Source organism: Propithecus coquereli, unplaced genomic scaffold (genome assembly GCF_000956105.1).
Source record: "Propithecus coquereli isolate 6110/MARCELLA unplaced genomic scaffold, Pcoq_1.0 Scaffold12, whole genome shotgun sequence".
Taxonomy (NCBI): Eukaryota; Metazoa; Chordata; class Mammalia; order Primates; family Indriidae; genus Propithecus; species Propithecus coquereli.
This window is the reverse complement of record NW_012136080.1, coordinates 5,376,399-5,401,811: the sequence shown is the minus strand read 5'-3', so window position 1 is coordinate 5,401,811 and position 25,413 is coordinate 5,376,399. Positions and strand designations below refer to the sequence as shown.

The following is a 25,413-nucleotide window of genomic DNA, read 5'->3' as shown; positions in this document are numbered from 1 at the left end:
AAAATAAAAGGACACATACAGTGGACCCTATTTTTGGAGTGCTGCTACTACAGAAGAATCATTATCACTTACTCTCCTTTAGCTTACAGTGAAGATGTCAGCAAGACTTTGAAGAGGAGACACACTTTTCAAAGCCTATGACTAGAAGTAAGGATACATGACTCTACTTATCTGACATGATGCCCCCCAGTTCCCAGATAAGGGTCATAGACTGGCTAGACAAAGCATGTTAGAGCTGACAGGGCCTTTGCAACTGCCTTCTTTATCAACCCCCTCCTTGGCCCTTCACATTATAAGTCAAAAAAGGAAGCCCAGGGAGGAGGCCTAGTGGCTTGGCCAATGTAACAAAAAAATTTCAAAGACACTGCTGTCTAGATACCCACCTAGAATTTTTTTCTAGACACAAAGATGGCTTCTTTATGGATTTCCATAGCAGCCTTAACCACTGCCTGGTGCCATTTATATCATTTACAGAAGTTTTGTAAATTCCTAAGTCAATCCTTTCTTTTTGCCAGATACAGGCATGTCTCGCACAATTAGAAAAGTTTTTAACCTGTCAGGCTGGCCAGGACCACCACAATATATGTCCCCTTCTCCCCTTCCTGCCCTCTCTCCCAACCTGCCTCATTTCCTAGCTTGAGCTCAGGATCATGGAGGAACAGGCGAGTCAATTGCAGAGCAGCGCTGTTCAAAGGAGCTTTCTCTGATGATGGAAATATTGTCATCTGAGCTGTCCAACAGAGCGGCCCTGAGCCACATGTGTGTGCTGAACACTTGAACAGTGGCTAGTGTGACTGAGGAAGTGAATTTTTAACTTTTAATTCTATTGACTTTTAATAAATTTAAATTTAATTGTAAATAAATACACATGGCTAGTGGCTATGATATGAGCCAGTATACAGATAAAAACATGGGACCAAGTGCCAGAAAGGCATGTGATGGGTTGGTTAACAAAGTCCTGCCTTTTACTGCAGTGGATGTGAGTGAGTTCATCAAACGCTTCCCAGAGGAGTACATAAAGGACAGACTCGGGGAAGGGAGGTAGAGAGTGTGACTCTTTTCACTCCACTCTGCTGTTTTTAGAGATGGAGATAAAATGTGTAAATCAAACTGAAAGAACAATACTAGCCCTGTCACCACCAACCTCACAGAGGGGAGCGGGGCATATGCATTTCCACAGAGGAAGAACCTTCCGTGGTTCCTGATGGGGAAGGGGACAGCAGGAGGGCCATGAGCCATCTGCCCCAGGCCAGGGAGCCTGGTCCTTCTGAACTATCCTTTAGACATACGTTAGTGATTAACCAAGAAAGCAAAAACAACCCATCCCTAAGTTAGAAATGAGCTAAGGCACAATCCATCACAGGCTGACATGTGGTGCTTACATCTCAAGAAAATGTCTCAAGAGCCTGCCTAGCGAGCACTGCTCCCCCATCCCCCATAGCTGGATGCTCGCGAAAGCGGGAGCTACATCCCATAGCCTTGATACCCAGTTCCTGGCACAGCAGGTCCTCAAAACACATTCAGAAGCCTTCAGAACTCCCACTTGGCACACTTGGGATGCGTGTTCCTTGGGATGCATGTAGCCTGTCCACAGCCAGTGTCCCCTCTGCCCTCTTCACACAAACAGTGAGACGGAAAACTCAGCCGGCTCCAAGCTTGATGGCAGCCCCACGGCTTGGGACACAGGCTCCTATAGGAAGAAGGTGGTCAAGGCTTCCAGCCTGGTAGACCCCTTGGCTCCTTATCAGTGTAGCCCAGATCCTTGGGCTTTGCAGCGGGAGGCCCCACACTCTGGGCTCGTCGGTCTGACTTGCTTGCTCGCATCTGGGATTTCTCTTGCCTTTCCTCCCCTGAAGGAGAGAGGAGAGCACGGCTTCCCTATTTCTCCCTTTCTCAGTAAAACGTTTTTGAGGAGTACTGGTTTTTTATAAACTGCTAACAGCCATGGGGAAGGGGCCATGGCAGGGAAGGGGTAGAGACAATTGCAAAGTATAATCAAGAAGTTTTAAATTTAGCAAGTTCATTTAGTGTTTTTGAAAAGTCTTTTTCTGCAGTATTTTTACACATTCAACTAAAAAATTATGCTAAAGTTTTAAATAAAATTGTCAGTTAAAAATGGTTGGTGGGTGGACCTATGCTCAAAAATTTTCGAATAAATAAATGATTATTAAAAAATAAAACATCTATGCAGGGAGGAGAATTTGGAGAAACTAATCAAATTAAATAGGCAATGTCAACGTTGCATTCACATGGCTGAAAATGCAGTCAAAGCACTCCATGAAAATTTCACATGGCTTTAAAAGTAAGTTTAACCACAAAGTTCTCTCTTCTTGAAGAGTGCCCTTAAAACTGAAAAAATTCCCATTCAAATGTCATTTTGCTGTTTTAAAATCACACAGAAAATAATTTTCAAGCATGTGAATGCTAGTTCTTGAGAAAGTGACTTAGATAAGATTTTGTTAACGTTCATTTTTCATGATGAAATTTTGTAAGCTGATTTTTAAAAAATATTATTTGGAATTTAAAATCTAAATGGGAAATGAACAATCTTTTAGTCTTGTCAGATAATGCCCAGCGAGGCGGGAGGTGGAGCTTGCGGGTGGGGGTGGGGGTTCTGCAGACAGTGCCTGGCAAGGGGTGCCCCTGCCCAGTGAGCCTGGGTGCCCTTCTGCCTTTCGTTTTCTCACTGGTGAAAGGGGCAGGCAGGGCTGAGCACATGAGGAAGCTCTAAGATCCTTTTAGCAGTGAAATCATGTGATTCTATGTTAGAGTAAATTATACACACTGAGAGCGTGGGTCAGCAAACCATGGCCAAATCTGGCCTGTGGCCTGCTATTGTGTGGCCCTCAAGCTGAGAGTGGCTTATGCATTTTTAAAGGGTTATATAAAAAACAAAAACAAAAAACAAAGGAAAAAAGTATATGATAGAGATGACCACATGTGGCCTGCAAATCCTAAAATATTTACTCTCTGACTCTTTACAGAAAGCTTGCTGACCCCTGCCTTAGAGGTGGACATTAATGAGAAGCCCTTTCCCAAGAAGGCAAGAAAGTAATTTTGGCCAAATATGTTCTAGCCAAGTGAGATACACTCAAGTCTGCACTAGGAAAGCACTGGAATGGAGGCGTCGGCTGGAGGCAATTGACCAAGAACTACGGCAGAGGTCTGGCTTCCCCCACGCAATGGCTGTGGCAGAGGCTCAGGCGAACGCTACTGCACAGGCGTTTATGCATCTGTGGGCCCGGCACAGCACAGCTCTAGGAGACGCCGTCCTCGCCGTTATCATTGTGAACGGCCCCCCTCCGGCACCAGAGCGCACAACCTGCACAGCTATAGACAGCACTCCTGCCTCAGGCTACTTGTGGTATTTCACAGTTGAACTTTACACATGGCAATGTGAAATAACTCTGGTAGGGTTTTTGTTATTCATAACTTTGAAGGACTTATGTGGATGTGCTCCCTTCGAATTAACATAACATGTTCATCAGAGCTCCTATACCTGCTTGGTGGCCCCGGGCACCTGGTCGCTCTGGCCCTGGCCCTGGCCGCTGGAGCAGTAGTGGTTGTCTGCGATGGTGATCTGCTCATTCTCCTCGGCCTCTAGCTGGCTCTGGTTAAAACGCAGGGAACCTTTTAGAATGTCTTTGATCTATTTTCAAATAAGAAAATAAATGAAAAAGATGAATGAGTTTCTTTTTAAATGTTAGCTAAATCCCTCATACACTTAAACTAGGCTTGTTATCAACTGTTTTTTTTATAGCATGGATGTTAACATTTTACACCATTATGAAAGAAATAACGGGAAAAAATCCAACTTTATGAAAGCTGCTGACTTAGCAATGACCAAGGAAAATGTCAGGGCATTAATGGCCAGGTTCTCACAGGGTAAGAAGCGAGGGTCACATCCTTGGCAATTATCTTAAGGCAGGAAGCAACATTTGCCTACACACTCAGCTCCACTGCACACCTTGGCCGCTAGAGTGACTCTACCACCGCTGGTCTGTTCATAACACAGGTAGGCATTTAGGAACAGCACACTCTTTTTCATTGACATTTATGTCCCATTTAGATCTTGAAACGTTGGGTAAATATGGCCCTTGAGGGTCTGCAGTCTACGGTAGGTATCGATTATGACTTGTGCTCCAAGGACATCCATAATTTATAGATGACTGAACACGATGCTGATTTATGGCACACTGGCTTTGGCTGAAGAACAAACAGAATGGGTTTGGTAAGAGCAAATGGAAAACCAGTGTGGGCTACAAGCTAAACAGACAATAATCATTGGAAAGAATACGGGCATAAGGAGGTGGAGATTCAGAAGGGGGCTTTCTGGGAAGAAATGAAGGACCAGGGGACGCTGGCTCTAACATCATGGTACTCCATGCCCTAGGGTGCCCTCCCCACAGCAGCAGGACACAAAGAAGACTTGTCAGAGCAATGCACATACCTGTTTTAATCCTGCCAGGGAAACCAGAATTTGATCTTCTTTTTCCAAATTTTCTTGTAATATCACATCTTGAATATTTACTGAAAATAGAAGAACAGCATTTTATAACTAATGAGTATAACTTACCTGCTGTCACACCATAACTTCAGACAAGCTTGGGAATTTTCTGCCAAATTTCCTAGCAACTCTTCCTACCAAGGATGCTCTGCAAACCGCAGATGGGGAGCTGCCGGGATGAGTAGAGAGGGCAGCACTGGGCCTGGGGTGCACAGCCTTCCCTCCGATATTACATGCGTGTGCTGTCATAATGACAGAGGTGTCTTCCCTCCAACGAGAGGCCAGGGCACCTCTTGCTGACATATGATGGGCTGACAGCCTGGACCATTCATCCAGTCTCTGTGAAGAAGCTTTTCGACCTAGGCTGAAAAGTGTAGGAATACACTGCCTCACAGTTCAGTCGTGTTAACTCACCTCTCTCTAAAGATCAGTGCTTTCCAGGTGACTGAAATTAATAAAGAAACCGTCTTTAAGGGTTTATAAAACATGTAAAACATGTTGCTATTTCAATGTAATAGTAAAAATAAGAGGCCGCAGTGATGGCACTGCAGGTTGCTCTCAGATGACAACGCCTATGGAATCAGCATGACTTAACCCAGGGTCTTCACAGAAGCCGTTTGTCTCTGTTTCTCCATCTCCTCTAGGAGACGTAGCCTCAACATGGGAAGTCTTTTCTCCAGACCTGACCTTAAGGACCTGCCAAGCCAGCTGCTGACCATCTGGGTTGCCCACTGGTCTGTTAAACACGCGGTGGCCCTTAGCCCTCCCCGCCTCCACATGCCTGTGGGATGCACGCAGCCCCGTCAGGGCCTGGCATGGGATTCTCAGGAGAGCTCAGGGGAAGCAGGAGAAGCCTGGGGCCATACAGGAGAATGTATTGATGGGGAGGGCACAATTAAAAAGATACTGACAGGTGCACCAATTTGAGAGTCACTACAATAAGTATGTTCGCCCTCCTTAACAGCTTTCTTATTTTTTGTGGCCTTAAAAATGCCCTATTTATAATGTCTTACATGCTATATTCTTAGTCATTTGCCCAACAAAGCTGTCCCAGTCTCTGCCTGAATGCCTGAGTTCCACGCTTGGCCCCCACGGCTAGCAGAGCCAGCGTATCACTCCTCGCTCGCTCAGCGTCGCACTGGCTGAGGCGGAGCCGGCACACTTGTGTCCCTGGCCCGGAGGCTGTCTCCGGATCTAGGCAGTCTCCTCCTCACTGTCTGCCTTTCTGTCCAGTGCTGTCTCCTCAGAGTGGCCTTCCTGCCCACCCAACCTAAAGCAGCCCCCAAGTCACTGTCTAGTCTCTACCACATCATCTGTGTCACTGTATTTATAAGCGCCCGCCACTGTCTGACGTGCTCACACATATTTGCTGGCTTTTTTGTTGTCCATCCTCCCCTAACAGGGTATAAGCTTCAAGACATTCTTGCTCAGGTTTGTATTTCCAGTCCTTAGAATAATGCCCGGTGCATTACAGGTACACAGTTAAGTATTTACTGATCGACTGAAGGAACAAACATGAAAAACACTCTTGGAACTTGCATTTCAAAACATTGCTGTTCTAAATATTTCCAAAAACTATTTCCAGTACGGGGCAAGGCAAAGACTGATACCATCAACATGCTTCCAGCCTGACAATTTATTAGAATCTTCAGTAAGAACCATGCTGACAAGTCCTCTCACATACCACAGCAGAAAAACAGCAGCTTTTATTTATTAAGAAAATTTGACTGGAGTTTTGGCTAGTAGAAAGGCTGCTCCAAAACAAGAAAGCAAGTTGAATGAGAATAGAATAATAGATATAATTAGAGAGCAAATGTTTTTGGTTTCCTTAAAAGCCTGTAACAACTTGTTCTCTCTCAATAAAAAAACAACACAGAATCCACTCAACAAGACATTAACAACAACCAACTACAGAAAACTGACAAGAAGTAGTTTTGTGGGTCTTTTAGAGCTGTGGTCCCCACCCCTGGGCGGTGGACCACTACTGGTCTACAGCCTGTTAGGGACCGGGCCGCAGAGCTCCACTGCCCCATTCCCCCTGCCAGCCATGAAAAATTGTCCATGAAACTTAGGAACTGGGGGGTGAGGCGGGGGGTGACACATAGCAGGACGTGAGCGAGTGAAGCTTCGTCTGTATTTGCAGCTGCTCCCCGTTGCTCACATCACCATCTGAGCTCCGCCTCCCTGCCCCGCCCGTGGAAAAACTGTCTTCCACGAAACTGATTCCTAGTGCCAGAAAGGTTAGGGACCACTGTTTAGAGGACTGAGGCTGCTGTGGCTTTTCAGGTGGAGCTGTGAGGGCCTGAGGGCTGGCTGAGGCAGCGTGGCACATAGCACTAGGTGGTTTGACAGGGCAGTGGGTTCTGTCCCTGCTGAGCTGCAGGGTGGGCTCAGATTTCCCAGCTCTTGCTGGATAAGCAAAGGCCACCATGGGGACTGCTCCTAGGCCCCAAGAGGGAGCTCAACCAGTGGAGGCAGGAGCATCAGGACATCTAGAGGAAGCACAGGTGGCTTTTTAAGTCCAAGGGTCTAATGGAAAGTTGGCCCCTAGAGGCCATACCCACAATGCAGGGGGCCAGCACAAAGGATAAGTCTACCGAAACCAAACGTGAGGTCTCCTGCCTGCCTCTTTGATAGTCTGTGGTGGAACACATCCTGAAGCAAAAAGATCTGGCAACATTGCCAGGTAATGGCAGCAACAAGGTAATGGCAGCAACAAAGACCAACGGCCTTTAGGGTCATAGATTATAGGCTCATGGGAAAGCCAGTGGCTCCATTGGGAACAGAGACCCAGAAATGTGCAGGAACAAAGCTCTCCTTAGAGGCCAACAAGGACCTGGAGGGCACTCAGAGGCCCTTCTTCAAACAAAGAGACATGTGAGCCCATCCCAGAACCCTGGCACCATCTTGGCAGGGAGAAGAGGCAGAGTAGAGAAACTAAGTATGAGCATTTGCTCAGATGAAATGGTTAACCTATAAGAGACTGAGTTGCCTTTAATTGATAAGTTTAAGTCCTTTGACTGCCATTGGTGGGAACAGAACTATGGAACTTTAGAGCAAGATTTTGGCACACCTGAGTTTAGGGACATAGATTTACTATCCCAATACAGAAGTATCAGTGTCTACACGAAATCTTACAAAATCATACTGGCCACACTGCCTGAAAATCCTGTGAACCAGGAAGTCCTAGCCATCCTCCCTTGGATGCCTTGTTTTGCTGTGAGCCTCCCACAAATCCATCTACTCAAGAGTGGTATGGTGGTGCTTGCAGGGGTAAGTTGAGAAGGAAAGTGGTGGTAAAGGCGAGAGCTGTGATGAAAACCACAGCTTAAAAGGAGTGGCTTGGAGCACTGTATGGAGCCACCATATCTGCTTAGACCTCTGGGTTTCTTTTACTTGTGAAAAACAATAATCTAATTTATTTATTCTGCTTTTCCCCCGAGGTTTATGTTATTAGCAGCTGTATTAGTTTCCTAGGGCTGCTGTAACAAAGTACAACGGACTGGGTGGCTTAAAACACCAGAAATTTATTCTTTTATAGTTCTGGAGGCTAGAAGTCCAAAGTGAGGGTGTTGGCAGGGCATGTTGCCTCTGAAGGTTCCAGGGAAGAATTCTTCCTTGACTCTACCTAGCTGCTGGTGCTTGTCAACAATCCTTGGCATTTCTTGCCTTGTAGATACATCACGCCAATCTCTGGCTCACCCTGATCCAGTATGATCTTATCTTCACTCAATTATATCCATAAAGACCCTATTTCCAAATATGTTCACATTCACAGGTTCCAGGTGGTTATGAATATTTGGGAGACAATATTCAACCTAGTACAGCAGCCAAACTGTTACACAGGATAAAAATCCTCCAGAAAAAAAAAGGTGGATTAGAAGCAGCATGTGAACCTGCAGCTCCCAAGGAAAGAAGAGTAAAGAGGAAGCAGGTGCCTACCTACAGACAGCTATTCTCAGACGAACACTGTGAAACCACAGAGAAGCAGTCGGGACTCCGGGAAAAAAAAGGTGATCGGGCGATACATTTGATAATATCAAAGCACACACAGGGAAGATTAGCAAGATATAGTGCTGGGGCACCGTGTTCACCCTGCAGGCACTGTGGTCAAGTTGTGAGAGGGCTCTCTCTGCTGCCGCACATTGGGGATGTGCCTGGAGTCTGTGCAGAGTCATTGCACCAGAAAACAGGTGCAGTGGGGATCAGGCAGCAGCTAAAGCCACCCTGAGCTCTCGGGTACTTGGCACCAGGTTGGCACGGGACTCAGCTTTGTGGCTGTGGTCTTCACATTGCCCCCACTGGGCTAGGGAGGGAGCGGACCGACCGGAGGCTCCTCTAAGCTGTACCCAGTGACTGGAAGCCAAGTACCCCCGCAACAGGATCTGAGCATGGGAACTGACTGGGGTGCTACAGGCTCTGACCTGGGAGGCTTTGGGCAACTGCTTTGGTGGGTCCTGGGGGCTGTGGGGAGAACTCCACAGTCCCTGGGCCACTGGAGCCGACCTCTGCCCATGTGACTTGGCATCCACGTGGTCCCTGAGCCTGTGGGACAGCTCACCACATGCTTGGCCCTGACTCCACCCTCCAGGTCCCAGTTGCCTGCAGCCTGCTCAGCCCTGACCTGCTCTGCAGGGCAGATCAGCCCCACCACATGCACAGCCCTGCCTCTGGCTCTGAGGCCCTGCTCAGAAGCCCTACTTCTGGCTCCTCCCCAGTCTCAGCTCTGAGGCTCACACATTGGAGCCCGAGGCTCCACCTTGGTGAGCAGAGCTCCTGCTAGGCCCTGGACACCACCCTGAGATTCCAGCACTGCACCTGGTCCCCACGATCCCACCTTGGATCCTCCACCACTGCTGCAGAAGCAGCAGAACTGCTCCAAAGTCCAACACCCTGCCAGGGACCCCCCGCCTCGAGCCACCAGTACACTGGGACCTGGTTTGAGGAAATGCCCACAGCCTGGGAACTCACGACCAATGCCTGGATAGCCTCATGCAGCTGCCACTGTCACCTCCGCGGGGAGACCCCGGGCAGAGCAAGCCCCACAACACCAGCCTCAGTGAAGAGGGTCTTTCCCAGCTCCCAACTCAAACATCCTACAACTATCTGGTGAACAACTCAACATTCAGCACAAACAGCATGCAGCACAGGCTTGCACAGACGCAACTGGAGGCAAATAGATCAAATCGGAACAGTTGCATTACAGGCTTCTAGTGTACGCGCCCTTCCCCTGCCATGTCAACATTCCAGAGTAGGGGAAAAAGAGCACCATTTAGCGACTTCCCCTTCTTCTAATTAAGAAGCAGAGTTCCCAGCAAAGAACAGGTGCCCTATAAACCTTTTAGCCCTGAGACGAGAAAAAAGGTTTCAAATGAGAATAAACCAGCAAAGAAACCCTGGCAACGTGAAAAATCAAAACAGATCAATATCCCCAAGGGATCACAATGGAGCCACAGTAGCAAACCCCAACTACAAGGAAATTGTCTAAATGACAGCAATGAAATTCAGAATATGGATGGCAAATAAGATGAGTGGAATTGAAGAGAAAGTTGAAAATCAACAGAAAGAAGCCAAAAAAATATTTCAGGAAATTAATGAAAAAGTCATTAAAGAGCTAGACAACACAGAATTCAAAGAAATGAAAGAGTCATTTAGGGAATTTCACAGCAGAAAGCACCAGCAATAGACTAAACCGAGGAGAAGAAAGAATCTCAGAACTTAAAGACAAGGCTCTCGGGCTAAGCCAGTTATTTAAAAAGGCAGAGAAGAGAACAAAAAAGGTAGAACAATCACTTAGAGAGATATGGGACTATTTGAAGCAAATTAACATACGAATTATAGGTATCCCTGAAGGAGAAGAAGAAAGAGCTAAAGACATGGAAAATCTAGTCGAGGGAATTATTGAGGAAAATATCCCCAGTATTGCCAGAGATCCAGACATCCAGATACAAGGTGGTCATCGAAGTCTGGGAAGATTCATAGCAAATAGGACACCTCCAAGACACATAGTAATCAACGTGGCCAAAGTCAAAATTAAGGAGAAAATTCTACAAACACCTAGATGTAAGCAACAACTGACCTACAAAGGAAAACTCAGATTTCTCAGTGGAAACCTTACAAGCCAGAAGGGAATGGGGCCCTATATTCAACCTTCTTAAAGAACAACTGCCAGCCTAGAATTTTGTATCCTGCAAAACTAAGTTTCATAATTGATGGAGAAATTAAGTCTTTTCCAGACAAGCCAATACTGAGGGAATTTGTCATGATCAGACCTGCCCTGTCAGGAAATACTCAGAATTGCATTATCCACGAGTCAGTACAAGAGATACCCACCAGTGTAAAACCACCAAGAAAAGCTAAAGCTCACAACTCATAAAACAATAGCACAAGAAGGGAAACAAAGCAATACGGTACTACCTAACATGATGAACAGAACAGCATCCCACATATTAATTCTATCTCTTAACGTTAACACTTTGAATGCACCACTCAAAAGACATGGCCTGGGTGAAGGGATGAGAAAACATAACCCAACATAACCCGACATCTGCTGTCTCCAGGAGGCACATCTAAACCATAAGCATGCAAACAGGCTCAATGTGCAAGGATGGAAAAAAATATTCCATGCAAATGGAAACCAAAAGAGATCAGGTGTAGCCATTCTCGTATCAGAAAAAATTGACTTTAAATCAACAATGGTAAAAGAGAGACAGAGATAGTCATTTTATAATGATAAAGGGAGCACACAAGAAAATATAATCCTAACTATATATGCACCTAACTGACTATGCAAATCCTTTCCCTAACCAGTTCCACTATATATTGATTTAAGGTAGCATTTACAAACATTCTACTACCACATTACCTCCTAGTAACAAATCTCCTGTTTTAAGCTACTTACATCAGCATGTAAAAACAGAAAAACATAATGATGTATTTTCATGACTTAAAATATAAAGGCAGAAATATGAAATGTTTACATTTCCAACATAATGCACAATTCTCCTTATGGCAAAAGGTAAAATAAATTTTGCTATAAAGGTTCTTTCTTTTTGTTTCTATGTGGAAGGAATATTTCACTTTTTATAATCTTCTCATATTTAAGTATTATATATTATGAATGTTGGAGCAATGAACTAAAGGGGAAAATGTCACATAACTAACCACTTCTATGGAAATACACACAAAAATCTTATTCACATAACAATTCCATGGTGACTCCACTATTTTTAATGAAATGTCAGTGCCACAAAAATAGGTCTCTAAGGGCAATGGAAACGGCACACAAACTATTATACTTTTTTAATTTCATAAAAACTTTATTTTTTTCAATGCTAGAATAAAAGTGCTTTCAACTAAATGTTTTAAATGGCTGATGGAGAAAGTAACGGAAGCCTCATCAGGTAGTGGAGAGGGGGCAAAAGTGGAAATGATGTCTCGCTGTAACGGAGGTGGGACTAGGCAAATTACTGAACCCCCTTGCACCTGAGGCTACAGCACACTCCTCACAGGATTTCTGCGAAGAGAAAGGAGACAGCACAGCTTGAGCACTTAACATACCACCTAGCCCACTCCAGGCACTCACGACCCAGTAGCTTTCATTGCTCTGTGGCCACATTACCTCGCTGACTAGCTCAACAGCCATCTAGCCATCATCATCCTGTTACAGAAAAGGGAGCCAGGCCCAGAAATGGCAGGTCTGTTATTTGCAGCTTCACAACTGGAAAGTGGTGGAGCTGGGATGAGATTTCCAATCTTTCAGACTCCAGAGCCCCACAATACGGCAGGGACCAGAGATCCCTGATCCCTGATGGAGGGATTGGAGATCTGAAGAGGCACAGGATAGGATCTTGGCATTGATTTGATTGCCTTCAGATGCAGCACCGTTTATTCTAAGTGAGGACAGCCAGCAACAGGAAGCCACCTATATGCAAAACAGACTGTAAGATGATTTCTACCAGAGACCTTTTCTGAGCTCTGGCAATGACACAAAATGACTTGGGTTTTGATGACTTTGGGCTATGACCCTCTGTGTGTCACTAGACCCATCAGTAACATGGGGGAAATATCTAGCTCTGAAGGTTGTGGGGGTGGGTTAGATGAGACAATCAAAGCTTTCTACTTCCAGCACACTGCCTCATTACTATTATGGCTTCCTATGTGTCTTCCTGCCCTGGTACCTTAAATACCCAGATAACTGGATTCTGCTCTCCGAGGCTTTCTCATCTCCGACAGACATTTGAGCTTTGACAATCTCATGTAAGGGCCTATCCCAGACTCTAAAGTGAAACTATACAGCCTGATATAAAATAGAGAGGCGAGACAGGGGGAGGCAAGTTCAGAGTGGCAGTGGCTGAAGAGGTGGCCATTAGTCAAGGATGGGGGCAGACATATCGTTTGTCACTACTGGCTATTGCTGGACATTGACAAAGGAATTTCTGTGCAGAGTGTGCGCCATAGTTGTCCATACCCTGGGAGGAGGGGATTCGGAGAAGTCAGGGTTGACAGAAGATTGTAGGCATCAAATAGATCACACAGTCTCTAACACACGGCATATATCTCTATGTGTCCCTGCAAATGCCATTCCCCCTTCTAGAAGTCCCTCCCATCTTGTAACATCATATCCTGACTTTTCTTCAAAGTCTACCTCAAAACTCACCATGTCCATGCATCAGCTTCCTATTAACAGTCTTCCCTCTGATAGTGCCCACTTGTTGGGCTCTCTCTTGCTTCATCTCTCACTCTTGGAAAATAATTCAATGATGAGGCTCAGAGACTGAAAGTTTCCTGAAACTGCACTGTTCCACCTGACAAATCCTAGACTCAAGGTCTTCTGGTTCACATTCACTATATCCCTATCACTTTAGAATTCCACTTTCCTCGACAGTGATTCTGAAATCACTAGTACTCTGGGGAGTACTGTGGTTTTCTTCATGTGAAGTGATGTGTCTCTGTAGGTGTTTCTGAAGAGGTATATTCTCCTGCTTCTCTCCCTACTTTGAAGTCTTCTTACCTCTATCATACATATTCAACTCAATTTTAGATTACCACTCCCCCACCTCACCTTTCCCTCAATCTACTTCTCCCAGAACCTATTTTTACATGAGAGAGCAGGTACTTAGTAAATATTGGCTAAGTGACTGACAGGAAGCAAGGGCTTTCCTGCTAGCATGAGGGTTGATTTTTATCTCCTGAGGAGCAGACGTAGGTGAGGTATTTCCCAGATGAAGAATTGAAGGATACTGATATGATTAACCAGATCTTGGATTGAGAAGTGGTAGGGGCAGGTGAACAAAAATAAAATTCATCGATGGTCTTCGAAGAGCCAAGTACTGAGTCAGGTACTTCATGCTCAGAATTTTCTTAAAAAGCAAAATGCAGATTGCACAGAAAATATAATCAAAGAGTCCTATTTTGCATCTAGCTGCCAGATGGTTGAAGACCCTAAACTCAGCATTCAGAGAGGAAAATTACTTGGGAAAGTCCAAGGGTAAGACTAGGCAAATATGTATATTACACTAAAGATTAGTCTTCAGGTCAATAACTAGTTCTCTTAAGTGAACTGAGTGTGCCTGCAGAGTTCTGAATCTTCACTGATCTCTACTATTTGGCATATTATTCTCCTAGGATTTATCACTCTGCCAGCCAGAGTATTATGAAAGCATGACTCCTCACAGTAAAATCTATCATATTCATGGAATGGCTACCACTTTAGGATCAACCAGATAAAGAGATTTTACAAATATTTTTAAACTTGAAAGAACTCCTAAGCTCCAGTAATGGTTAGATGCCTTTGTGAGAATTTGTATTTCCGAAAATAAAAACAGAAACATACATAGCTAATGCCTTACTAGTATCAAATAATCTGGGGTTTTGCTGTCATGCCCTCACTTGAGAGATATGAGATAGGAAAGCAGTTTGGCTAAGATTGTCCTAAAATCACATCATTTAGTCAAATAAGACCCTTTGAATTGGGTTTAAGATGGATGCATGGTTTATGAATTTCAGGCCTTAAAGGTTTTGCTGATATGAAATCTAGTGAAAGTTAAGTGCTATTCTGCAGCTGGGATCTAAATATGACCCAAGGCAATGAACATCAGTCTTCTTATCCTGAGCGTTACCTTCCCTTACTCATGTGTTCTTGTGCTCAGCATGAGATGCCTGTGGTGGTCAGAAAGTCTTTTGAGCTATCGAGCGATTGGGAGCAAGCCTATTTCCACAGAGATGAGGTGGATGAGTCTTTTGGCTACTCGATCAGTAGCTGGGGGGTGTTGGAACTGGAGGACATGGAGAGGCAGCCATGTACGTAAAGGTGAGAATGGGCAGTGGGGTCAGACAGAGCTGGGCCTGAATCCCCCTAGCTGTGTAACTCTAGCCAAGCATGTAGAGCACCCCGAGTCACAATTTACTGTACGTGAGGGATTATCCCTTTCCACTTGCAAAGTTAGTGGGAGATCAGAGATGCTGTTTGCGAAGTACCTGGCACTGAATCTGGCACATGGGAACTAATGGCAGTTGCTGTTGTATGTGACAAGTGTATAGGCTCATCCTACCATTGTGTGAAATGCTCTTCCATGAATGACATGCCATGAAGGACACCTGCCCCTTTCAATGTGGGAAGGTTGGTGAGTTTGGTGTATTTTCATCTTCTATAGTGGGCTCTTGAGGGCAAGAGTCCCACAGCAAAGCTGCCACATGTATTATAATAGTTAGAACTGACCGAACTTCTATTCAGATATTAAATCCAACAAGATTACCACTTACCAGAGAAATCTCTTCCATACTGAATTAGAAGGATAAAGACATCACTGAAAAGGCTGGAGCCCCAGTGGGGATTGCCCTAGTGGGGATGCTACCCGCTGTGGGAGTGCTACAGTGCAAGGCAGCCACTGTGGGCCACTGTCCTCACCCTTCAACACAGCCTGTGATAGCTACCTCCAGAAGCTAAAAGGAGAGGGGGGACTCAAGTGCTGATACGCTTTGAACTTAGAGTAAGTTTAATAAAGATGGAGGATTTGTATATTATATTTTAAAAAAAGAGAGGAAATGAGATTCAATTTGGGTCTCTCCTATGGAAAAGCATATGGGAAAATGGGAAAGAACCAGAAAATAGAAAAAAAAGATGAAAGATGGACAGTCTGTATTGAGACCCTATTATTGGAGTGGTGGTATCCCGGCCCGGGGAGGGATAAACTAGTGTATAGTTTGCTAAGTTTTTCTAAATAGGCATAGAGTTGGTACAAGGGAGAGGCTGACCAATTGTTTCAAGTCTTCTGATAATAAAACCAGGGGGGAAGGTCTTCAACTAGAATAGGACAAGCTCAGAGAGGTTGAAAAGGAATGTCTGAATTTCAGGGGATTGCGAGCTATCTCAGATGGCCAAGGGAGGTGATGAGCTTTCTGCCCAGGGTTTAGGTGCACATATCCCTGAAGTATGGGATAATAAATATATTAATAGGTTTATAAATATACTTATTGAATTATGCACAAGTAATTTTAAGTTCTCTTGCTCCTTACTGCTTGGTATCTGTCAAGGGCCTAGGTCACCCAGGAGCCTGTTAGAAGCATAGAATACTGAATCCTCATTTTTAAAAAGATCCTCATGGGAAGTGTATCTTTTCCTTCTATAGAGGACTCTGCTACACATAATTAAAAGCAGTATTTAAAATTCTTAAAGTAATCCTAAAAAGCTTTTATCATAGTGTAGCTGACAGAGTGAAAGCTGTCTGGTGATCATATTTTCCTTCTCATTTTTTCAAATGCCATTAGTTAGATGCCTTATTGAACATCTCCAAAGGCATCCATTGAAAGTTGTTTTTATAAATGTCAGAAAATCAGATTTATAAAGTTCTTACAGAGGCAAATAAACTGATTTTCATAACTGGCCTCCTCTTTCAGCTAATTCTTACATAAATACTATGACAAGCGCAAAATTAGTAACGATGTGTCCATAAAACAGCAGGTCTGAAATCAACTACTGATTCAAGTGTGGCCTCAGTGGAATCATCAGTGAAAGAGAAGCCAATGGCTGGATTCGGGTCTGGACTCGTGTTGCTAGCTAGCTGTGTCACTCATCCTTCCTGGGCCTTGGTTTCCTCATCTGTGAAATAAAGAACAGCTGAGACAACTTCTAGGGCTTTTAGATCTTTAATGTTCTAAGATCCCATGAGCTACGGTACTCTCAACAAGAGCATGGGAAATCGAATTTTCCTTAATTCACTGTATTTAACCCTCCCATTATCTGTATGAACCACCAATGAAAGGGCGAGCTGCTGGAAACCAAAGTGTCTAAATACCAAACAGATGAACGGAAACACCTTTATTCAGAGCAGGAGGGTGTGGACGTTAGAGCCGAGAAGGGTGAGCACCTCACGTACTCCCTGCAAACAGCTGGCAGTTCAGCCCAGCTGCTCCCAGATCAGACAAGTGCAGGCTGCTCACCCACGTGCAATTATGTGTGAAGTACAGCAAATCTAAAAATAGCCTGCGCTCAGCCACGGAGATTAATACTGTCAGTGGCTTTCAACTCAACTGTCAGGACGACAAGAAGGGGAGTAACTATAGCAACAGAAAAATCAACACATACAAAAACTCTTCTAAAGTTGACAGGAAAGTTTAGGTTTAATAAAACACGTATTTTCGATTCTTATCTCTGAATCTTTGAATTCAAATAGTTCAATTATGTGGAGGAAATAAAATCAGAATTTTGGTAGAGTTTTGACAAAACAAATACCCCTTCAGTTTTGGGCTCCAGAACCATGAGGAGGTACCGCTAACCTGTCAATCTGACCTCTATCATTTACCTAATTAAAAGGCTATTGGAGCAAATGCCATTAAATAATTTTTACCTGAGAGGCTTCTCCCTATATTCGTTTTGCTATTAGTTATAAAAACAGCCTTGAATAGTACTTGATATTCAAAGATATTTATTGCATGTCTGAGGAAAACAATTGGTGATATGGAATTCTCTTGAGATGAATGGAACTTAGTGAAAATAATTAACATTAGGGAAGGATCCAGAGCAATAACTCCTAGAATACGTTTCTCAGAGAGTTCTCGCATAATGGGGGCTCAGCAGACCTCAGATCTTGAAGTGCTGATGCATCAAGTTCTGATAAAGCTATTCTTGCTCAAGGAGCTCACAAGCCTAATCTTAGAACCAGCATACCCCAAATTCTAGCATCGTTTTGCATTATTGGATAAAGGAATACTCAAGTGGGTGCTGGGAAATGTGGTATTGGTCCCAGGTTTTCAGCTACTAGTTGTGGGGCCCTAGACAAGTTGCTGTTCAGCTCTATGGCTGTGGGCTAGGTGAACCTCTCAATTCTTCCCCGAGAAGAGAGAGTTGAAGAGTTAAAGGGAAAGAAGAGATGATTTGTGTGGAATACCCACTTTGGGCTGTGCCCTATGCTAGGGTTTAAAAATATATCTGACAACAAACTGGCAAGATAGATATTTTTATCTCCATTTCATATATGAGAACACATTCATAAACAGGCTGAACTGAGTGACAGAGGCTAGATTCAATCCTAGGTCTGTTTGCTGCCACACGAGGTTGTCTTTCTTTCTCGGATACCACTTCGGCAATGGACTCTTGCCTGCTATGTACACAGGTGTTAGTTACATGCACTTAGACCATCACAGATTTTCAGTGCATGTCTTATATTTTCTAAGAATGGAAGATTAGGCCCCTTGGAAAGTCCTTTTACAATCTTCCTTTCACTAGGCAACCACTGTTAACAGTATTTTCACATCAAATATATACCATTCTGCCATCTGCTTTTTTCATTTAATAATCTGTCATGAACATTTCCTTATGTTAATAAATAAAAAACCATTTTAATCTTTATAAAGATTGCATTATTAAATTATATTCAATCCCTTACTAATGGATATTTCAGTTGTTCCAATTTCATTCTCCTTTAATAATCAGAAATAGAAAAATATCACATGGAAATAATACTAGGGTATTAAAATAATTTTTTAAGGAAGTATGATAAGGCAAAAACTAAATCAAGACCTTCACCTTAATTAATCTTCGTGTTTCCTTAAATCGTTGCTTAGAATCAACGTTGCCTATAATATAGGAGCATCCCTTAATATATCACTATTATATTATGCGGATGAAATGAAATGCATCTGAGGCCCTGAGATCCAGAATTCTTTGCAGCATCCCTCAACCCCACTTTAAATATGCAGTCATGCTATTTATATGGGGAAAAGAAGTAGACGGCTATGTGAAGGGATTCTGGCTGAAAGTGAAACGTACACACAAAAACAAATCTAGTTTTGTGGTTAGTTGAAAATTCACAGCTGGTATGGGCTTTTCTTTCCATTTTAATTAAAGTGTTTCTCCCTCCCATACAATGAGAAAATGCTCTTTTAGTGTGGATTGAAAGACCAAAGTCGGAGCAAAAGCTGTTTGAAAACTCTGAGGCTTAAGTAAAGCTGCTTTAAAGGCTTCTGTGTGTACCAAACAACTTGGAAGTTTCTTAACAGGATTTTGTAGCACTCAGGAAAATCTTTCTCCTAATTACTTCCCTTCTTTGCTCTCCTACTTTGGTCAAAACGAAAATCAAGCAATGCAAAGGTCACCCAAGTAGCCAGGAAAGAAAAAATTACACAGATATACATGCACACTTTAAAATTAAAATTATATTTAAATAACTAAGCAAAATTAGTCATGTAACATACATTAATTATATAAACCATTATTTCTTTTGGATGCATTTTAAAATGTGATAATATTAGATAATATGAGATTCATATAAACTTAGGTTTATGTAAATTTTTTAAATTTACCATCAAATAGCATATAAACAGAGTTTAGAAGGGGATGGAATCAGATGTGACAAGGGTAACATTTGTTGCTGTGATGAGAGAGACTACCCTGTCAATCATCTACCAGGGTTTCTCCTGCTGTTTTTACCTCTTGAACCCTTTCCCTGAAGGAGTGGTTGAGAGAGTAGAAATAAGGCTGAGGGTAGAACAGGACCCAGCTGCTAACAAGACACTGGCAGGCAGGCAGCCGTGTAGATCAGCATCTCTCGAAATGCTTCAGAGAACCTTTATTACTTGCTTGAGCTAGTATGGTTTAGCCATTTTGGTCACTTGGAATGGACTCATGACCTAAATAACAGACTTAGAGCTTATTGGAGTCTGAAGGTAGAAAGTTTACCTCCAGTGAAGGCACTGGAGGCCTTGGTGGATTCCCTTTGGTTTCTCCTCAGAGGCAGGATGCATCCTGATTTCTTACAATACCTGATATTGCCATTTCTCCACACTGCAGAGCAGCACACTGGCCATTTCCAATAAGAGTACATGTCTTATTTTCCTAATTTATTCCTAAACTACAAATGTTAGACCCTGGAGAGTGGAGAAAGAAAGGATGTCTACAAATGGCCTGAAAAATAGTGACAATATGCATGACAAAAGCTTCTGCATGCAGCATGAGGTTACTGAAATGCATACATGAGCTGGCAGAGACCATTTCTAATACAAAATATAGAACCTTTACAAATGTAGAACACTGCCTGAAACCTTTCTAATGTGGCAGATGTATAACTCATATGTAAACTGAACTTCAAACTAGGACATTTCTGAGAATATAAGCACAGTAAGAAGAAAAAATTATGCATTTCAGGCAGGTGGTTAAACAATACATATTTAAAAAATATAAAGAAAGCATTGTCAAAATAATAATCACACTAGTGATTTGTAGGCAGGTTGGCACAGCAGTACAGCTGATTATTTGATCTTGAAAGCTCAACATTTCATTTTGGTCTGAGGTAGAATAGACATTTACAAAGGGCAGTGTAGCAGTAGAAATTGAAATCTGTAGTCAAATTGCTTGATTTTGAATTTCTACTCCACATAACTACTGATATAATCTTGGGACATTTTCTTAACCCCTCTGTGCTTCAGTTTCCTTATCTGTAAGGGGGAGAGAGTAACAGTGGAGAGTAACAGTACTTCTACTATAAGGCTGTTGTGAGGATTAAATGAGATAATTCATGTAAACAGCTTAACACAGGACCCAGCACACAGTAATGCTAGTGGCGATTAGTGTTATGACTGTCGTCATTCCCAGGGCCAGGGCAGTTCACTCACCAAGATGAGTGTCCATCACCTTTGCACAGTATTTGCACATAGCATCCAGGTCATTCAGCTGTCCTTGAAGGAAGGAAATTTGGGCTTCTAATTCTTCTTCCTGAAGAAGGGATAAAGATATGGAAATTTAAAAACTAAACTAAAATAAAATAAAATCCCGCCAATTCACTAAATGTTCTGGACTATTTTAAGGAGGCACAATCTCTTTTTAAATCTAGACAAAGCAAAAGAAAACAGCAAGTAAACAAAAACAAACCCACCATTGCCACCACCAACAGAACAGAAAAAGGGAAAAATGGAGATCTAAAAAACCTGGACTTTTCCTAGTTGAATTCTAGCTTTGTGCCACGTGTAACTGTTTGCACATAAAATGCTGTATTAAAGAGCACATAAAATATCTTCGATAAGTATTGAGCGACAAAAATTTAGAGGGTAAATTGGATTTCACTGGTCTATACTTCCTAGGCAGCTAGTACAAAAATATCACATTTTTTTCCTCACACACATTTAAGAAACCAAAAATTTCCATTTATGTAAGACAAATCTCATCATTTCCTAGACAATGATAATCACTTAAAACGTGAGATTTCCCAGAGCACTTGGAAAAGTTTTGCCCCAGCAGCCCATAAGTAGCTGCTCTTACATTTCCTCTCTTGATATGACACTAGAGTATTTTATTTATTTGTTTCTAGGAAAAAGCACTCTGGGTTGAATAATTAGCTAAGTTGTAAAAAACAATCTAACTGTAACAAAAGGATAAAATCTTTTTTAAAAAAAGAAAAGATAATATATGTAAAAACTTTCCCAAGGAAATTTAGAAGATTATGGGAGTTTTTCTCAGAGAAAAAGGATAATCCTCATCATTTAGGATATTTTAAACCAAGTTAGACAGAACAGGAAGAAAGGATGTTGCCAGAGCTGGAGTAGGCTGGAAAATCAATCTTCCAGTCTTAGATGCTTGTCCTTTCACATAAGACTCCTCTGTGTCATTAAGAAAAAGGAAAGAAAAACCTACTGATGTATCCTTTGTCTTAGAGAATAAGTATAATTTGATTTGTGCATGAAAATTAATAGTTGAAAAGGTTACTTGTAGGTGTAGTCCATCTTAACAATACACATAAGCAGCCTTGAAAAGTGTTGTTTTTAAATGTTGCCTGGAGAACCAGCCCTTAGGAATAGGTATTGAAATCTTGACACAGAAAACAGATGTAGCAGTATCTCTAAAAAAATAATTATTGTGAAATGACCACTGTTGGATTACACAAGCACTAACCATGATCTTTACATATGCTACAAAGCGCAACAGCCTCTCCTAAGAAGCTCAACCAAAGGATGATTCCAGGGGACGGTGGGCAGGTGGCGCTGCCTTCCTAACTCTTCAGCTGAGCATTAAGGTAGAAAAGGATGAAGTGTTTCGGGGCATTTTTATACTTCTTTTCCTGCTTTGTTTTCACACAGGCTTGAATTTCCCTGGTCTATCAGGAAACTGTAGGAATTAGAGAAAGAAGGCTACATCTGTTGGTTAACTATGGTTGTGGTTAGTCTCCAAAGATGGCCACCATCAATTCCTTTCCTCCCTGAATGTGCATGTTGCTCCATTCATTAAGAGGTAATGGTCAGGCGAGGTGGCTCAAGCCTGTAATCCAAGCACTTTGGGAGGCCGAGGCAGAAGGATCACTTGAGCCCAGAAGTTCTAGGTGACAGTGAGCTGTGATCACACCACTGCGCTCCAACCTGGGTGATGGAGCGAGACCCTGTCTCTTTAAAAAAAAAAAAAAAAAGGCAGGGGATAGTATGTATTTCCCCTTTCCTTGAATCTGGACTGGCCTTGTAACTTGCCTTGATCCAGATAATGTAGCAAAAGTCAAATTGCCAATTTTGGGCTAGTTAAGAGGCCTGCCAGCTTTTGCTTTCACTAAGAAGATAACTATCATGCTGTAAAGAAGTTCATTTTAGACTACTGAAGGAAAGGAGAGAACATATGGGAGAAAGAGGTCACATGAGAAACACTGAGGTTCTAGACATGTGAATGAAATTTTTCTGGACCTTTCAGCCCAACCCAGCTGAAGCCAGCCACGTGAGTGACCTGGTCAATACCACATGGAGCAGAAGAACAACCTAACTGAGCCCTGCCCAAATTCCTAAACCACAGACCTGTGAGAAACAACAGTGTTGTTGTCTTAAGGTACTAAATTTGGGAGTGGTTTGTTATACAGCAATAGATTACTGAAACAGTGGTAGAGTGGAAATAACACTAACTTGGCATGAGGAAATATAAGTTCTATTCTTGGTCCTGTCAATAATCAATCATGTGAACTTAAGGAATTCTCTATCTACTCTGGACCTCAATTCAGCACTCTCTGGAGAATGTAAAAGGCAGAGGCTTTGTTCCCAAGGAGTTCACAAACTGGTAGTTGGAATAAGAAAGTTACATGGTCCCTGTCTCCTATCATCTTTTCAGTTTGTCACAGACACAAACCCAAAAAGATGAGTCTAGAACCATACTGAGGCTAGGGTTTGGTGGCCTTTTAAAAGAACGCCCAGCTACGGCCTGTGTTCCACCTTACATGTGGCTACCAATTGGGATGCTGACAGCCCAGAGTGGATAAAGGGACACTAGGGATGCAATGCTTCCTGGCTTAAAGACACCTTCTCTATTTACTCTATGCATTAGTTTAATTTGGATTAGCAACTACTTCGTTTAAAATATAAAAGCCCTTGGGAACTTTAATATCCAGCAGTCATTCCTACCTAGATGGATTTCTTTTAAAAAGGAAAGCAAACTGGGAAAGAAGAACTTCAGAAGAAATACTTTAAAGGATACAGGCCCAGCCTGTTGGCAGTGAGGTGTTGGACAGCTGGAGGGAAGTATGTAGCTCAAAGAGGGCTTCTTTCTCAGAATACTTTACCGTTCTAGTAGGAACATCATCATAATAGAGTGTGATGAGACTGGGGCCCTCTATCTTGTGCAGTGCATGTGGGAGTCCTGAGAGCATGGCAGCCCAGGGCACTTGCTGGGTGAATATGCAGAGATATAAAGACACAAATTTCCAAGTTTGCAATTTTGCTTAGGGCTCTGGCAGCAACTGAAGAGCATCTTGCATGACTAAAATCCAAGTAAATCTCAATACAAACAGAATATGATTGTCTCGATATAAACAATGTATAAAAAGGTCATTCAAACCTTCTTTTTCAAAGGAGAGCTTATACAAAAGCTAAGAATATGAGATAAAAGAGGACTACTCTGATTTAAGCAGGTTGAGGGCCAAGAACCTCCTGCATTTGGAAGTTTGAAATCCAGTATATTATCCCTCTAGAGTTTGCTTAATCTTGAAACATTCCTAAACTCTTCAACTATCACTCAAACTTTATAAATAGAAATGGAAGCACTTGGAGGAAAAAGGGTGGCTTGTCATTTATTCTTTACTATATTACATAATTACAGATAAAAGAAAGAGCCAAGAATCAAGCCTCTAAAATTGTGGGAACTGACTTTACATTTCTATCTTAGCTTCTCATGATCCGTGCTCTTCCCAACTAACAATGCTTTAAACATCGACAGCTTTATTTATTTGTTTTCATTAAATTGGTCCTCATAAAATTTGTCCTCATAAAAACAAATTTCATTAAATGTGTCTCCATAAAAACAAATGCTTGGCTAACTGCCTTGAGGTATTATGAAAGCAATCACTTAGTTTAATTTTTATGTGTAAATAAGACACTGAGGAGATATGCTTTTTATATTTACTTCTGTATCTATGTTCTGCCTTCTGTTTATAAGAGTGGGTGTGGTGGGGCATGATGGAATTCTGAAGTAGACACATGGGTTCAAATCCTATTTTTCCCAGTTCCTAGCCGTATAATCTTGGACAAGTTCCTTAATTTCTTGGTTTATTCACCCCCACCTGGCAGGATTGGGGCACAAAATAAGAACACATGGAGAACACAGTGTCTGGCACAGAACAGGTACTCAATAAAGGTAATTATTCTTTCTTTTTGAAAATTTTTATAATCAAGTTAAAACAAAGAAATGAATTTTAAGTATAAGGTTTTATGATATACTGTTGGAAAATACTGGTTTCCGGTTTTAAAACCTTTTTCTTTCTTTAGCCCAGAAAGATTAATTAGAGCTTAAGAGCCTATCACTGTCTTAAGTTCTGGATAGCAAATTAATGTGCACGGCAAGAAACTGATAGAGGATTATGAAGTTGGGCCACATGCAGACTACACTGTGCAACATCACGAATTGTATCTGGTAACCCTGTATAGAAGGACCAAAGGATGAAGGCCCCTCTATCAGAACTGAAGAGTAACTCTTATCTAACCCTTTTATACAGATCATAATATGCCAGACACTGAGCTTTGCATGTATTAACATATTTAATATCACAACAAACCTATAAGGTAGAAACTCTCATTATCTCCTCCATAAAACATGGTCTACTTCTCTGCAAGTGACATTCTCTGCAAGTGTATGCTAAGGTTTAGATAGCAATGTGAAAACTCAAGTCACTAGGCCCACTGCTCCCATTTCTTCCCTCTGTGCACATTCTTTCTTATGCTTAATTACTATGGTCCTTCCAATGAATAACCCCATATCTCCGTTTCCCTCAACAAAGACTTACCAGTTGTAATGAATGTTGAGTCCTAACCCTAACTTGCTTACTAACTTATTTTCCTTCGAAAACATTCAGGTATAACTGGCTGTGTTCTGTTTTGTTATTTGCTGAATGATTTTCATTTTGACCAAATTATCTGAAGAAACAGTTTTTTGAATTTGCTTTTTAAAAAGTGGT

The 25,413-nt window shown here is 42.4% G+C and overlaps 1 protein-coding gene across 1 annotated transcript in view; it reads right to left on the bottom strand.

Moving 5' to 3' along the window:
• TBC1D5 (TBC1 domain family, member 5) overlaps positions 1-25,413 on the bottom strand; it is a 396,708-nt gene that overhangs the window by 4,511 nt on the left and 366,784 nt on the right. The window contains exons 16-18 of the mRNA XM_012663212.1: positions 20,618-20,717; positions 4,451-4,530; positions 3,500-3,649 (exon numbers count right to left, since the gene is read on the bottom strand). Of these exons, the coding sequence (XP_012518666.1) occupies positions 3,500-3,649; positions 4,451-4,530; positions 20,618-20,717 (330 nt within the window). The remainder of the gene's footprint in view (positions 1-3,499; positions 3,650-4,450; positions 4,531-20,617; positions 20,718-25,413) is intronic.